Genomic DNA, 12,991 nt, shown 5'->3' with positions numbered 1-12,991 from the left:
CAGACTGGTTCCAGATTGGGAAAGTAGTACATTAAGGCTGTATATCATCACCCTGTGTATTTAACTTATATGCCGAGTACATCATACAAAATGCCAGGCTGGATGAAGCATAAGCTGGAATCAAGATTGCTGGGAGAAACATCAATAACCTCCGACATGCAGATGACACCATACTTATGGCAGAAAGTGAAGAGGAACTGAAAAGCCTCTTGATGAAAGAGAAGAGTAAAAAAGTTGGCTTAAAACTCAGCATTCAGAAAACTAAGATCATGGCACCCGGTCCCATCATTTCATGGCAAATAGATGGGGAAACAGTGGAAACAGTGAGAGACTTTATTTTTTTGGGCTCCAAAATCACTGCAGATGGTGACTGCAGCCATGAAATTAAAAGGCGCTTGCTCTGTGGAAGAAAAGCTATGACCAACCTAGACAGCATATTAAAAAGCAGAGACAGTACCAACAAAGGTCCGTCTGGTCAAGGGTATGGTTTTTCCAGTGGTCATGTATGGATGTGAGAATTGGACTATAAAGAAAGCTGAGCGCCAAAGGATTGATCCTTTTGAACTGTGGTGCTGGAGAAGACTCTTGAGAGTCCCTTGGACTACAAGGAGATCCAAAGGAGTCTAACCAGGAGATGAGTCTTGGGTGTTCATTGGAAGGACTGATGTTGAAGCTGAAACTCCAATACTTTGGCCACCTGATGGGAAGAGCCGACTCATCGGAAAAGACCCTGATGCTGGGAGGGATTGGGGGCAGGAGGAGAAGGGGACGACAGAGGATGAGATAGTTAGATGGCATCACTGATTCAATGGACATGAGTTTGGGTAAACTCCGGGAGTTGGTGATGGACAGGGAGGCCTGGTGTGCTGCAGCCCATGTGGTTGCAAACAGTCGGACACAACTGAGCGACTGAACTGAACTGAGCGGAACAGATCACATAAAATTTACCATCCTAACTGTACATTTCAGCAGCGTGAAATACATTCTCATGGTGATGCAGCCAATCTCCAGACTTCTTTGCATCTTCCCAGACTGAAGCTCCGTCCCCATTAAACACCCCTTTCCCCCCACACTCCTGCGTCGCCTTTCTGGCTCTATGAATCTGGACACTCTGGGGACCTCATACAAGTGGAATCAAACCGTGTTTGTCCCTCTGGGTCTGGCTTCTGTCGTTCAGTGCCACGTCGTCAAGGTCCACCCAGGCCGACCTGTGTCAAAAGCGCCTCCCTTTTTCAGACTTAATAACATTCCAAGACACTTCTAGGCCCGGTCCACCCTCCCAAGCCTGGACGCTGCAAGGTGTGGGGTCTGCAGGACCGGGCGGGAGCCGTGGGCCAGGTCCGCCCAGGTGCGGATGGGCGGCGGGAGGGCGGAGCGGCCCCACCCGCTGCCGCCCCGCCCCGCCCCGGCGCCGCCCCGCCCCACCCCGCGGCCTGCCGGGAGCCGTAGGCCCGAGCCCCTCAGGAAAGCGGACTCAGAGTCCCAGCGCGCCCTGCGGCGCGCCAGCGGGCCTCCACTGCGCTCCAGCCCGTGGCCTGCCGGGACTTGTAGTCCGGTGCCCCCGGGCGCCTCGGCGCGGGGCGAGCGAGGGACTCGCTGTCCCAGAAAGCCCCGCGCTGGGCCGCGACGCCGCGTGCCCTCGCCGCCGCCGCCGGGCTTTCTCCGGCCGCCGCCGCCACTGCCGCTGCTTCGCGAACTGAGGGCCTAGGCGTCCGCGGGCGAGTGGAGGCTGCGGGTGGGAGCCCTCGCGGGCACTGCGGAGCGGGCCGGGGGAGGCCGGGATGGAGCCCCCCGGAGGTGGGCGCGCCGCCGGGCTGGCCCGCGCCTGGGCCCGTTGGGGAGGGGGCCGGGCGGCGCGGCCGTGGGGCGGGGCCGGGGGTGAGGCGGGGCGAGACGCCCCGGGGGCGGGTCGGGGTCCGGGGCCCGAGGAAGGCTGGGGGCCGCGGAGGTGTGCGCGGCGTCGGGGGCTGGGTGTCGGGGGGCTCACCGGGGAGGCCTGAGGCAGGGTCGGGCGCGGAGGGCACGCGGCAGGAGCCCTTCGGGGGGATCCTTCTGACTCTAGCTGGTCCCATATGGTTGGAGGTGGGGGCTGCCGCAGGGCCCCGAGGGGGCGGGGAGCCCCGCGTACCCGGAACAGAGCCCCGAGCCGGTCTGCTCTCCCTCCAGTTGACTGAAGCGTCCTGAAGCGGGTTCCAGAGCCTCCAGGCGGGATCTCGGGGCCTCCCGGGGGCGCGGCGGATGGTCTGAGGGCCGCGCAGACATGGCTCACCTCAGGGGATTTGCTAACCAGGTAAGGGTGGGCGTCTGGGCCATCCGCGGGTGTGCTCACTCGCCTGGGACGGAGCGCCGGCTGCAGAGTTCCAGACAGGCCGTTTCACCAAGGACTGTCATTTGAAAAGTGATCCGGGGGTCTCAGAAGAGCAGCCCCTCTTAGGCGCGTGTGGGAGGAGGGGTGGGAGCCCCGTGATGCGCAGCCCTGGGCAAAGCGGGAGCGGTCACCAGGTGCTCAGACCTAGTGGGTGCGCGGCTGACTGGAGTCGCCCGTTGGCAGCGCCCTGTGGGGCCGGAGCCCACCAGCCTGTCAAAGTGTAGCCCCGGTGCAGGGTCAGCGCAGAGACCGACGCTGGCACACCGCTGGGCCGCAGGAATTGGGTCTATGCACCTGGAGGGCCGCGGAAGGTCAGGGTCTGCGAGCACCTCGGCTGGGGGTCAGGGGCCTCGGCGACCCTGGCAGGGGCTGAGGGGGACGAGGGGGGCTGGGAGTGTCTGTGTGTGGGGAAAGCAGAGGACAGGCGTGTGCGTTTCTCTTGAGGGGTGGAGAGGGCTGCCATTGGACTGGGCCGGGGGGCCTGCCTGGGAGATGCCCACTCTTTTTTGGCTGGTTGGTTCTTGAAATTACCAACACCACAGCACTTTGAGGTGTCTGGCTTTGAGTCCAGGGGACCCTCCACAGTGTGGCCTGAGGTCGATGGCTGCAGTTAGGAGGGCTGGGGCAGCCACTGTCAGGGCTGTGGTCCACACTTGCCGCCCCGTTTTTGTTACTGCCTGGCAGGTGTGACTGGAAGCTGCTGTGGAATAAACCCCCAGCTAGTCCGGTGGTCCTTCATCCTAGCTGTTGGGTTTTGCTCTTAAGTGGTCAGCTCGAGTGTGGTTTAGGCTGACGGCTGTGAGGTGGGAGCGCCTCTGGAAGAGAATTGAGCCCTCGGGCTCATTCCCGTCAGCCCAGTTTGGGAGGACTAGGTGCCTGGGAGGAACAGGAAGTGTGTGTCCTCGCGGGGGAGGAGGAGCTGGAGTCCGGCTCTAGACGCCTGGCTCTTTGGAGAACCCTGGGGTGCCGCCAAGGCTGCAGGTGGGCTGCTGACGGGGCCGATGGGCTCACGCTCGTCTTGGACACGTGTGTCTTCCGAGTCCCTTGACTAATATGCTGGGAGGGAAGTCTGGCTCGAGGTCAAGGGCTATAGGAATGGCTCCTGTGTGTGGACGTGGAGCTGTGAGCAGCCCCTCACCTGGGTGCTGGTGGTGCTTGGGGCTGGGCCTGGGTGGCTGCGTCTTCCCCGGGGATGGAGTGGGGCTCAGAGGAGCTGAGGCAGGGACCCAAAGGGAAGGAAGCCCCTTTTGTCCTTTCAGGGGTGGAGACGCTTGGTCTTTGTCGGTGACAGGAAGCCTGACAGGACGTTGTTTTCCTTGAGATGGCTGTCACCATGGCCCTGCTCGGCGGTCCCTGTGTGCATGGGGCAGTGGGCCTGCTCCGCACGGGGCAACCTTGGGCGTCGGGCCCCTGCCGGGCTGATTCCTGCCCAGGGTCTGTGCTGCTGCGGAAGCCCCTTGTGCACGTGACTGCCACCTGTCGTGGGGTGCATGGGGGCCACTGGGCAGCTCTCACTTGGAGAGTGATGCTAGTGGTGGGCGTGTTGCTAAGTGGACATGGAAACTGGGCAGCCCCAGGGCGGGTTCAGTGCACAGAGGTCTGGGCCAGGTGAGCAGCCTGCGCGGTTGTCCAGACCCGCGTCTCGGAAGGGCCACTGCGAACCGGCCCCGGGCCCTGTCTCTCCTCTCCCCCACAGGGCTGCGAGCAGGCCGTCCCGGGATGGACCGTGGGGGCCCTTTGTCCACTCAGGTGCCTGCCCCGCAGCCTTGGGGACCCAAAGAGACTGAGAGCTGGGTCAGGCTCCCCACTCCCCTGCCGGGCCTGGCCTCTGGTTAGGGGTCTGCCCTCTGAGGCTGTGGAGAGCTGGGTGCCCCGTGTGGGGCGTTTCTGGTCAGGACACCGAGGGACCAGACCCGGCTCTGGGCTGGCCTCGGAGCGGGGCGGGGGGGGGGGGGGGGGGTTGTCACTGGCAGAGGCCTGAGGGTGGGAAGGGGAGGCCGAGGGAGCGCCGGGGGGACGGGGGTCCCCATTAGTGCTGCCAGGCTGGCCTGCCTGCCCTGCGTCTGCCCTGAGGCCACCTCGGAGGGAGAGGAGCCTGTCTTTGGAGCACGGGCTGGACTGGAGGTGTGCTCAGGGTTGAGCCCGCGTGAGCTCGGGCGGGGCTGGGGTGGCAGGGGGCGGCATCCCGGGCTCCCTGGCCTGGCTCTCTGCCAAGGCAGCCGCCTGCGCCTTGTCCCGCTTGCCTGGCGCTGTGAGGTTGGGTGAGCTCTTCCCTGCTGGTGACAGTCCTGGGAAGGCAGCTCTTGGCTGCTTCAGGTTGACATGTCATCTTGGTCTGGAGCCAGTGGGCCCCGAGCCGTGCCCTGCGCGGGGGCAGCCCTGTGCCCCGGGACTCTGCTCAGAACCTGTGAGCGGCTGCCCTGGCTCCCTCAGTGCCAGGGCGCTTGCACAGATGGATGGGCGTGGTGCCGCTTTAGGGGGCGCCCTCGGGGATGGTGCTGCAGTTTGGAGGACACTGTGTCCTGTGGCCTTGCGGCCCAGCGAGCTCGGAAGACCCTCTCTGCCCCTGTGGGGACTAGATGCCAGTCTCCCTGCCAGCATACCAGTGCCACTGGGGTCCTGGGTCTTCAGCGCCAGCAGAGGGGGAGCAAGGTGACCTCAGCACCCCGGGGCCACGCAGGTGGGGGTGAGGGATGCCCCGCTGTCCTCCACGCAGCCCCACACTGAGCGTCTCAGGCCTGGACACTGAGGGTCAAGCCAGATTGCCCCGTGGATGCCTGTGTGCCGCCGTGTCCTGGCACTGAGCCTGCCTGAGGGTCCGCACCTTGTTGGGCGGGTCTGTGCTCCAGTCTGAGGACCAGGTCAGGAGGGTGGTTTTCTGTCCGTTTGAACGTCCAGGAGAGTGTGGGTTTTCAGCTCCGAGCTAGGGTGAGGGCATCGCTGTCTTGGGGACTCTCTCTAAGGGGCCTGGCTTCTAGGTGTGCAGGGAGAACTCAGTTAATACCTGTTGAGTTTTATTCTTTTCCGTTGATGAATAGGCTTTACTTTTTAGAGCAGTTTTCAGTTTAAAAAGGTGAGTGACAGAGTTCTTTGCACCCCTCGACCCTTCCCTGGAGTTTGTCGTGATCGCTGGCTCAGTGTGGTCAGGCTGTTGCCCATGAAGCCAGCAGCCTGCGAGGCTGGCCCTGTGTGCTCACAGCATCGCCCAGGCCCGGCGTCCAGCTGCCCCCAGCTCCCCGTGCTCATCCCTCCTAACCCATTACTTGCCGCCGAGGGTCTGCCTTCCCCGTGGCCCTGGTTTCTTGGCGAGAGCCCTGGCCTCTCAGCCCTCTCTGGGGACATTTGCCCCTGTGGGGAGTTAACTTTAGGTTTTCTGAATGAAAAGGGATATAAGGAGTGAGGAAATAATCTAGGGGGGCTCCCTGGCCATCCGCCCTTGACCAGGCCGCTCGCCCATGTCCCCAGCACTCGCGAGTGGATCCTGAGGAGCTTTTCACCAAGCTTGACCGCATCGGCAAGGGCTCTTTCGGGGAGGTGTACAAGGGCATCGACAACCGCACCAAGGAGGTGGTGGCCATCAAGATCATCGACCTGGAGGAGGCGGAGGACGAGATCGAGGACATCCAGCAGGAGATCACCGTGCTCAGCCAGTGCGACAGCCCCTACATCACGCGCTACTTCGGCTCCTACCTGAAGGTGCTGCCGGCGGGGGCTGGCTCTAGTCTCCCCATGACGGGCGCTCCCCCTCAGAGAGGGGGCTGCCCAGGCCCCCTGTGGCCAGATTGGGGATGGGGCTGCCGGGCCCTGTCTGCTCAGGAGACCTGACTGGGTCTGCCCCCCTGGGCCTCGTCTGCAGGGCAGGGGTCCCCACAGGAGGACATGGACCCAGCTCAGCAGGGACCAGGCCCCCAGGGAACGACTGCACCCAGGGCCAGGGGCCCGGCCTTGTCCTGAGGGAGCCCGGGGGTGGCAGGGAGTGAGCAGGGAGTGGCCGGCTCTGCAGTGGCCTGTTTGTGCCCCTCCTGGGAGGGGACCCAGAGTCCTTCCCAGGGGCTTTGGACAGTGGGCTCGGCTGCTGTTGCGAGTGCACGGCCCGTCTGCAGTGTCTGTGCAGGGGGGTGGCGAGGGGAGCCAGGCGGGCTGCTGATGCCGCTCCCAGTGGGCCTCCTGGCTGAGTCAGCCCAGCTGGGCATGTGTTGGGGCCCTGCGCTGCCTGCTGCCGCCTGCTGACACGCTTCTCTCCCCCAGAGTACAAAGCTGTGGATCATCATGGAGTACCTGGGTGGTGGCTCCGCCTTGGACCTGGTGAGCTGGGGGCCTGGTGGGCTGGGGGACCTGGTGGGCTGGGGCAGGGCCAGACGGAAGAAGTTATCTGGGGGTTGTCCTTGAATCCTGATTTCCTGTGGCTTCCCCTCTGTGGCTTCCCCTCCTTCGCTGTCTTGGTGACTGGCTGTTCCTCAGCCAGCTGGTGCTGAGGGGTCCAGGTCCTCTGCTGACCTGTGCGGTAGGAGGTTAGTCCCCCCAGCAGGCAGACTCAGGAGTGTGCCAGGTCCTGGTTCTCAGCTGTTACCTCCCCCACAGCCATCTGAAACTTTAATTTCAAAAGTGGGTAAAGAAGGCTTCCCTGGTGGTCCAGAGGCTAAGACCCCACGCTTCTAATACAGGGGGCCTGGGTTCAATCCCTGGTCGAGGAACTAGATCCCACGTGTCGCAACCAAGAGTTCACATGGTGTAACTGACACCCATGCGGTCAAACACAGTGGGTAAAGAAATAGGAAGCTCCCACGTCCAGAGGGTCCCCCGCCCCTGGCACTGAGGTGGGCGAGCTCAGGGTCACTGCTGGCTCTGGGGCGGTGGGGAAGGGGTGGGTGGGCTTCATGGGGAGGCCTGAGGCCCTGCCGGCCCCTCTTGTCCGCAGCTGAAGCCAGGCCCCCTGGAGGAGACCTATATTGCCACCATCCTGCGGGAGATCCTGAAGGGCCTGGATTACCTGCACTCAGAGCGCAAGATCCACCGAGACATCAAAGGTGCCTCAGGGCACGCTGTGGCAGGTGGCGTGGGCGCGGGCCAGCGGTGCTCAGTGCCCTGCTTGCTGCCGCCCCGGAAACCTGGCAGTCCCACTGTTTCCAGTAACAGCGCTGTGTCCCTGCACACAGCAGAGCCGGCTCTGCACGTAGGATAGGAGGGCCCCTGCTTATGTGAATGTGAGGTGTGTGAGGTGTGTGAGAGCAGCCGTGCTGGTGGATGTGAGTGGCCAGGCCAGCCTGCAGGGGCGTGATTGGCAGAGCAAGGGGAAGTCAGGGTCCCCTCTGCCTGTTGAGCGATTTGGCAGGGAGGGTGGTTCCTGAGCCCGGGGTCTTCAGTGGTGGTGACCGTCAGGGGGGCACTGGGGCCGGCTGAGGGTGCACGTGTGCGGGGCCCACAGGCACCCGCTGGCAGTGTGCCGTGGCCTCGGGGCTGAGGGCAGACCTCCCTGTGGGGAGATTGGCCGGAGGCTGGGAGGGTGCTTCCTAAGGCGGTGCGGAGGGTGACGCCTGCGATCCTGTGTCGCAGCCGCCAACGTGCTGCTCTCGGAGCAGGGTGACGTGAAGCTGGCAGACTTCGGGGTGGCGGGCCAGCTCACGGACACGCAGATCAAGAGGAACACGTTTGTGGGCACCCCTTTTTGGATGGCACCTGAGGTCATCAAGCAGTCAGCCTATGACTTCAAGGTGGGCTGGGCAGCGGCGGGGTGTGGCGTGCCGGCGTGGGGGCCGCGGGGCTTGGGCAGCCTGCACTGCAGTGGCCCCGTGGCTCTCTGTCCAGGCCGACATCTGGTCACTGGGGATCACAGCCATCGAGCTGGCCAAGGGCGAGCCCCCCAACTCTGACCTGCACCCTATGCGTGTCCTGTTCCTGATCCCCAAGAACAGCCCGCCCACGCTTGAGGGCCACCACAGCAAGCCCTTCAAGGAGTTTGTGGAGGCCTGCCTCAACAAGGACCCCCGATTTGTAAGCTCCTCTCGCCCCCAGCTCATGAGTGGTGAGAATGCCTGCACAGCTGAGCATAGTTGGGGCGCCTGGAACTGCGCCCCAGAGGACACCGGGGGCATGTGTGTGCGTACGTGCATGGAGGGGCATGCGGTCTGTCTGTAGTGGGAGCTTGGAGGTGACAGGGCTGGAGGCCCCTCTGCTGTGCCAGGGCGGGCTCTGCTGTGCTCCCGGCCCAGGTCTGGAGGGAGGCCCTTCCCTTGGGGAGGACGGTGTACAGCCACCCACCCCCCTGGGGTCCCCTGACCAGGCTCCCGGCAGGGGCAGCGATGCTGATGACCCGGCTTAGCCCAGGCCTCCTTGCTCTGAGCGCCAGGGGCTCCCCGGGCAGCACTTGTCTGCCCGGCGCCTGGTGACCCGTGTGCGCCCCTGGCAGCGGCCCACCGCCAAGGAGCTCCTGAAGCACAAGTTCATCACGCGCTACACCAAGAAGACCTCCTTCCTCACCGAGCTCATCGACCGCTACAAGCGCTGGAGGTCGGAGGGCCACGGCGAGGAGTCCAGCTCCGAGGACTCTGACATGTAGGGCCTGCTCTTCCCACGGGGCCGAGGCGGGCTCCCCGGGGCAGGGTTCGGCCTTTGGGGCCTTCCTGACTCCAAGGCCCCGTGTGACTTCCCATCGTCCCCTTCAGAGATGGAGACCCCGAGGACGGAGAGCAGGGGCCCATCTGGACCTTCCCCCCCACTATCCGGCCGAGCCCGCACAGCAAGCTGCACAAGGGGGCAGCCCTGCATGGCGCCCAGAAGGTCGGCCCGGCCCGGACGCGCCGGAGGGAGCGGGCTGTGGGGGCCCATCTCCTGGGACGCCCGCTCCCCAGGGGTGGCCCTTCAGGAGACCAGGATGGGGTGGGGGGCTCACAGCTGCCTGAGCCCCCTGCTTTTGCCTTGCTCACCTCTGCACGCTCTGCGTTTGTAGTCAGTGGAGCCCGTCAAGAGGCAGCCGAGGTCGCAGTGCCTGTCCACGCTGGTCCGGCCCGTCTTTGGAGAGGTGAGGGCCGAGCTGGGGTGGCACAGGGTGTCTGGGTCCCTCGGGGCTTGTGAGGTTGGCCCCTTGGACCTGCATTTTGGGTGGAAGGACCAGAGCTGACTGGGATAAGCTGGCCTCAGGTGATCCTCAAGATCCCGAGCCTGCCAGGGTCTTCTGGGGCCCCAGGGGGGCTTTGAACTTGAGCTGCTATCCTGGGACCTTTTACCTTGAACCACAGACACCAGGTGATCCACAGTCTAGGGAGAGCCTGGGAGGTTTCAGTCTTGGGCGTCAGGCCCTGGACAGGGAGCCCTTAAGGGCCACTCCCCAGTGATCACGTGACCCAGCGTCTGTGTCACTTGCTCAAGGGCAGTCAGTAGCATCCCCAGGAGTGAGTCACCAGCAGTGGGCTGTGGCCGTGTTCACACCCAGGGTGACGCTGGCCCTGGAGCCTGGGAGCGGGGGTGGACAGCGCTCCCGCCCAGGGGCCTGCGGTGCCGGCGTGGGGAAGGGGATGGAGTTGGGGGGGGAGCTGATGGGGGTGGGCTGTCCTTGGGCACGTGGGCTCCTGGAGCCATGCAGCAGGGTCCCTGGAGCTGGCACCTTTGGGCTGTGAGGTGGGCGGGAGGCATGGCCGCACCTCGGCTGGCTGGGCCCCTTCGGGTTCTGGTTCTGTGGGCTGGCCTGAGGTCAGGCTGCCGGGTGGGTGTCCAGGGAGGTGTGCGTCCCCTGCCCCTTTGTTCTGTGTGCCGGGTGAGCAGACTGACCCGTCTCCAGCCCCCCGGCCAGGCCGTCACCTCGTGGGGTCTCCACAGCTGGGGGTGCGAATCAGCCCCTACTCCCAGCGGTCAGGCTGGCGGGGCTCACCGGGCCGCTCACACGCAGATCTGGGCTGTGGGCTTCTGGGACCCGGGGTCAGGAGAAGGTTCGTGATTGGAGGAGCGAGGCCCCGGGGAAGGGGCCAGCTGGGAGCCCCTGCTTGGTGCTCAGGGGACCCTGGGGCAGCACTGCCTGCTGCTGCCAGTCACAGGTCGGGTGGGGCGGGGAGGCCGCCCGCCTGGCCCCCAGTCAGGTGTCTGGGGCGTCCACACAGCTCAAAGAGAAGCACAGGCAGAGCGGCGGGGGCGTGGGGGCTCTGGAGGAGCTGGAGAACGCCTTCAGCCTGGCTGAGGAGTCCTGCCCTGGCATCTCGGACAAGCTGATGGCCCACCTGGTGGAGCGGGTGCAGAGGTGAGGGCCTGGGGGCGGCAGGCTGCTGTGGGTCCTTCTCGCCAGGCGGGGCTCGATCAGGTCTGCGGGTCCCGTGCCCCCGGCCTGGCCTGCACTCCTGGGCGGAGCAGTGACCCGGCCTCTGGTCTGCAGGTTTTCCCACAGCAGAAACCACCTGACGTCGACCCGCTGAAGCCCTGTCTGCACCTGGGAGGAGGGTCTCCGTCGGGAGCCGTGCGCTCAGGACTGTGCTGACCAGGGCCCTGGGCCGTCCTGGCCTCACCCTGCGGGCTGCGCCCTTGCCCCACAGAGGGCTGTCCCCTCCCACATCCCCTCCCGGCTGGGCCGAGGCCGCACTCAGCGGCAGAGGCAAGGGCTGGGTCTCCTCGGGGCCCCAAGGCCAGGCGGGTCCCCGGGGCTGTGCTCTCGGCCCAGATGGAGGGGCAGGGATGCGCGGGGGCACACCTGCCGCCTCCCGCCTGGCCCGCCCACCCTTGGAGGCTGTAGATTCGCCTTGTGCTGTTGGAGCAGGTACCGTGTTTTCTCTTAAGTACTCGTGTCAGCCAGATTGGTGTTTTTTTTAAGAAAACCAAACTTCCTTGCTTCCCTAAATATTCTGAGGTTAAGGTGTTAGTTTTCATAGAACCTTAAGAGGCTCCCGCCACTTTCAATAAAGACCTGAACTGAGATATGCTGGTGCTGGGCGGGGTGCAGAGCCCGCGCTCAGGCTCCCGAGTCCTCACCCAAGGTGAGCACGTGTGGCCGCGGGTGGGAGAGCGGGCGGGGGAGGCAGCACACGGGACCCGGGGGGAGACCCTTTATTCTCAGCCTCTTGGTGTCTCAGCACCGTACACTCCTTGGGATGATAAATTAGTGGGGCTTGCTTTCCACTTTGCAGAAGTGTGGGCTGGGGGTCACCAGAGATGCTTCTGTGCCTGGACCCCCCCATCACCCAGCCTGTCGGGAGGCCCTGCCCGGCAGGAGGAGGGCAGGTGGGTGAGGCAGGGCAGTGCCAACCTCACCCGCACCGAGCTGGCCTGCCCCCGCCGCACCCAGGCACTGGCTTGCGTCCCAGGGGAGCACTCGCTGCTGGGTGTCGCCAGGAAGCCCGTCCGCCACCGCCAGTCTCCTGGGGGGACGGGCAGTCGTGGGGTGCATGCCGGTCCTGCTTGTTTGCTCGGCTTCTCCATCTGGGCAGGGTGGGCCTCAGGCCTCTTCCTCGGGGGTCCCGGCCCTCCCAGCTGAGGCGCTGGCTCTCTGTATCACCTCCATCCACCTGAGAGGAGGTGCAGAGGTCAGAGCCACCCCACCAGCTGCTTGCCTGGGAGGCAGGGCGCGCTCTGGCCATCTGATCAGCGGGCTTGTGCCTCAACACCTTCCCAAGAACCGCCCCAAGTAAAGAGAAAAGGGCTGGCGCAGGGCCTGTTAAACCCCGGCAGCAGCACTCGGCCCCCCTCCAGACCCAGGAAAGTCCCGAGGCGGGACTGGGGACCCAGGCGCCTCTGCAGGTACCTCCCGAACGTGTATTTGCTGTCGGCCCGGAAGAAGTAGACGTGGGACTTGAACTGCAGCTTGAAGACGTGCTCCTTGTGGATGCCGTCCGTGTCCCCAGGGAGGCTCACGCTGTAGCCCAGCAGCGGGAGGCTGGCCAGTGGGTGGTCGTCCTGGCAGGTGGCATGCCGTGGTCACTCGGCGGGTGCCCAGCCCCTGCCCACCCACAGGCGGTTCCGTGAGGGCGCAGCGCCCACAGGTGGGGCCCCGCCTACCTGATGGGTTTTGTAGAAGAACAAGCAGAAATTGGTGAAGACCACCCAGAGTTTCTGCCAGCCGCTGCTGTTCTTGAACTTTCTCAGCAGGTATCCCGAAAGCTGGTTCTGAAAAGAAACGTTTGCGGATGTGAGTGTCCCAGACCACCGGCCACAGAGGGCCGCCCCCCTGGTTCCGTCCCGCAGCGCCGCCCCCGGGCTTCCCTGTGCTCTGCGGGGCAGGGGCGCGGCGCCTCCCCGGCCCTCTCAGTGTTTAGCGGTCCAGAGGGCGGGCAGAGGCCAGCCGAGCCCAGCGCTGCTTATCCCCAGTGCCCCGTGAGACGCGGGGACAGGCCCACAGTGGCACCCACCCGGCAGGCTGGGGGCAGCACCCGGCTCGGCGTGGAGCCCGCGTGCCCTTCTGCAGGGCCCCTGTGCGGCCCGCTGGTGCCCGTCCCTCTCTGGGCGTCACGGGCATGGCCCCAGGCCTGAGCCCAGGGACAGCACGGGCTGCTGCTCAGGCCGGGGCCCTGCGCCTCTGACCCTGGGGCTGGCAGAGACAGCAGAGGGGCACCCAGGTCACCTCCCGTCCAGCAGGTCCCCATGAGCTGCCCACCGCCTGCTTGCTCCCCGGCCTGGCCCCCATCTGCTCTGAGGGCGCGCCCACGGGCC

General features: G+C 64.9%; 2 protein-coding genes across 7 annotated transcripts in view; one reads left to right on the top strand and one right to left on the bottom strand.

Moving 5' to 3' along the window:
* Positions 1–1,617: 1,617 nt before the first annotated feature.
* On the top strand, positions 1,618–11,258 carry STK25 (serine/threonine kinase 25). 3 transcript variants are annotated; one of them, XM_065917220.1, is made up of 12 exons: positions 1,618–1,735; positions 2,167–2,290; positions 5,834–6,064; positions 6,617–6,673; positions 7,287–7,395; positions 7,922–8,079; positions 8,174–8,359; positions 8,775–8,920; positions 9,031–9,145; positions 9,315–9,386; positions 10,459–10,595; positions 10,728–11,258. In XM_065917220.1, the coding sequence occupies exons 2-12, from the start codon at positions 2,261–2,263 to the stop codon at positions 10,765–10,767; spliced, it is 1,281 nt and encodes a 426-aa protein (XP_065773292.1). In that variant the 5' UTR covers positions 1,618–1,735; positions 2,167–2,260; the 3' UTR covers positions 10,768–11,258. The 3 variants fall into 3 exon arrangements, with proteins under 3 accessions (XP_065773292.1, XP_065773291.1, XP_065773293.1); XM_065917219.1 differs by having other exon boundaries at positions 1,642–1,797; XM_065917221.1 differs by lacking the exon at positions 1,618–1,735 and adding an exon at positions 1,898–1,948.
* Positions 11,259–11,275: 17 nt separating this feature from the next.
* FARP2 (FERM, ARH/RhoGEF and pleckstrin domain protein 2) overlaps positions 11,276–12,991 on the bottom strand; it is an 89,948-nt gene continuing 88,232 nt past the window's right edge. For all 4 annotated transcript variants that reach the window (XM_065917215.1, XM_065917216.1, XM_065917217.1 and 1 more), the window contains 3 exons: positions 12,341–12,448; positions 12,087–12,238; positions 11,276–11,850 (listed from right to left, as the gene is read on the bottom strand). In XM_065917215.1, coding sequence (XP_065773287.1) covers positions 11,781–11,850; positions 12,087–12,238; positions 12,341–12,448 — 330 coding nt within the window. In that variant the 3' untranslated portion in view covers positions 11,276–11,780. The remainder of the gene's footprint in view (positions 11,851–12,086; positions 12,239–12,340; positions 12,449–12,991) is intronic.

Source organism: Muntiacus reevesi, chromosome 1, assembly GCF_963930625.1.
Source record: "Muntiacus reevesi chromosome 1, mMunRee1.1, whole genome shotgun sequence".
NCBI lineage: Eukaryota > Metazoa > Chordata > Mammalia > Artiodactyla > Cervidae > Muntiacus > Muntiacus reevesi.
This window is presented reverse-complemented; position numbering and strand designations above follow the sequence as displayed.

Excerpts from the sequence above, each read along its gene's own strand:
- STK25 (XM_065917220.1), top strand. The coding sequence starts at position 2,261 with ATGGCTCACCTCAGGGGATTTGCTAACCAG. Across the intron at positions 2,291-5,833 it reads TCAGGGGATTTGCTAACCAG|CACTCGCGAGTGGATCCTGA; the intron begins GTAAGGGTGGGC and ends CCATGTCCCCAG. Across the intron at positions 8,360-8,774 it reads TCAACAAGGACCCCCGATTT|CGGCCCACCGCCAAGGAGCT; the intron begins GTAAGCTCCTCT and ends CGCCCCTGGCAG.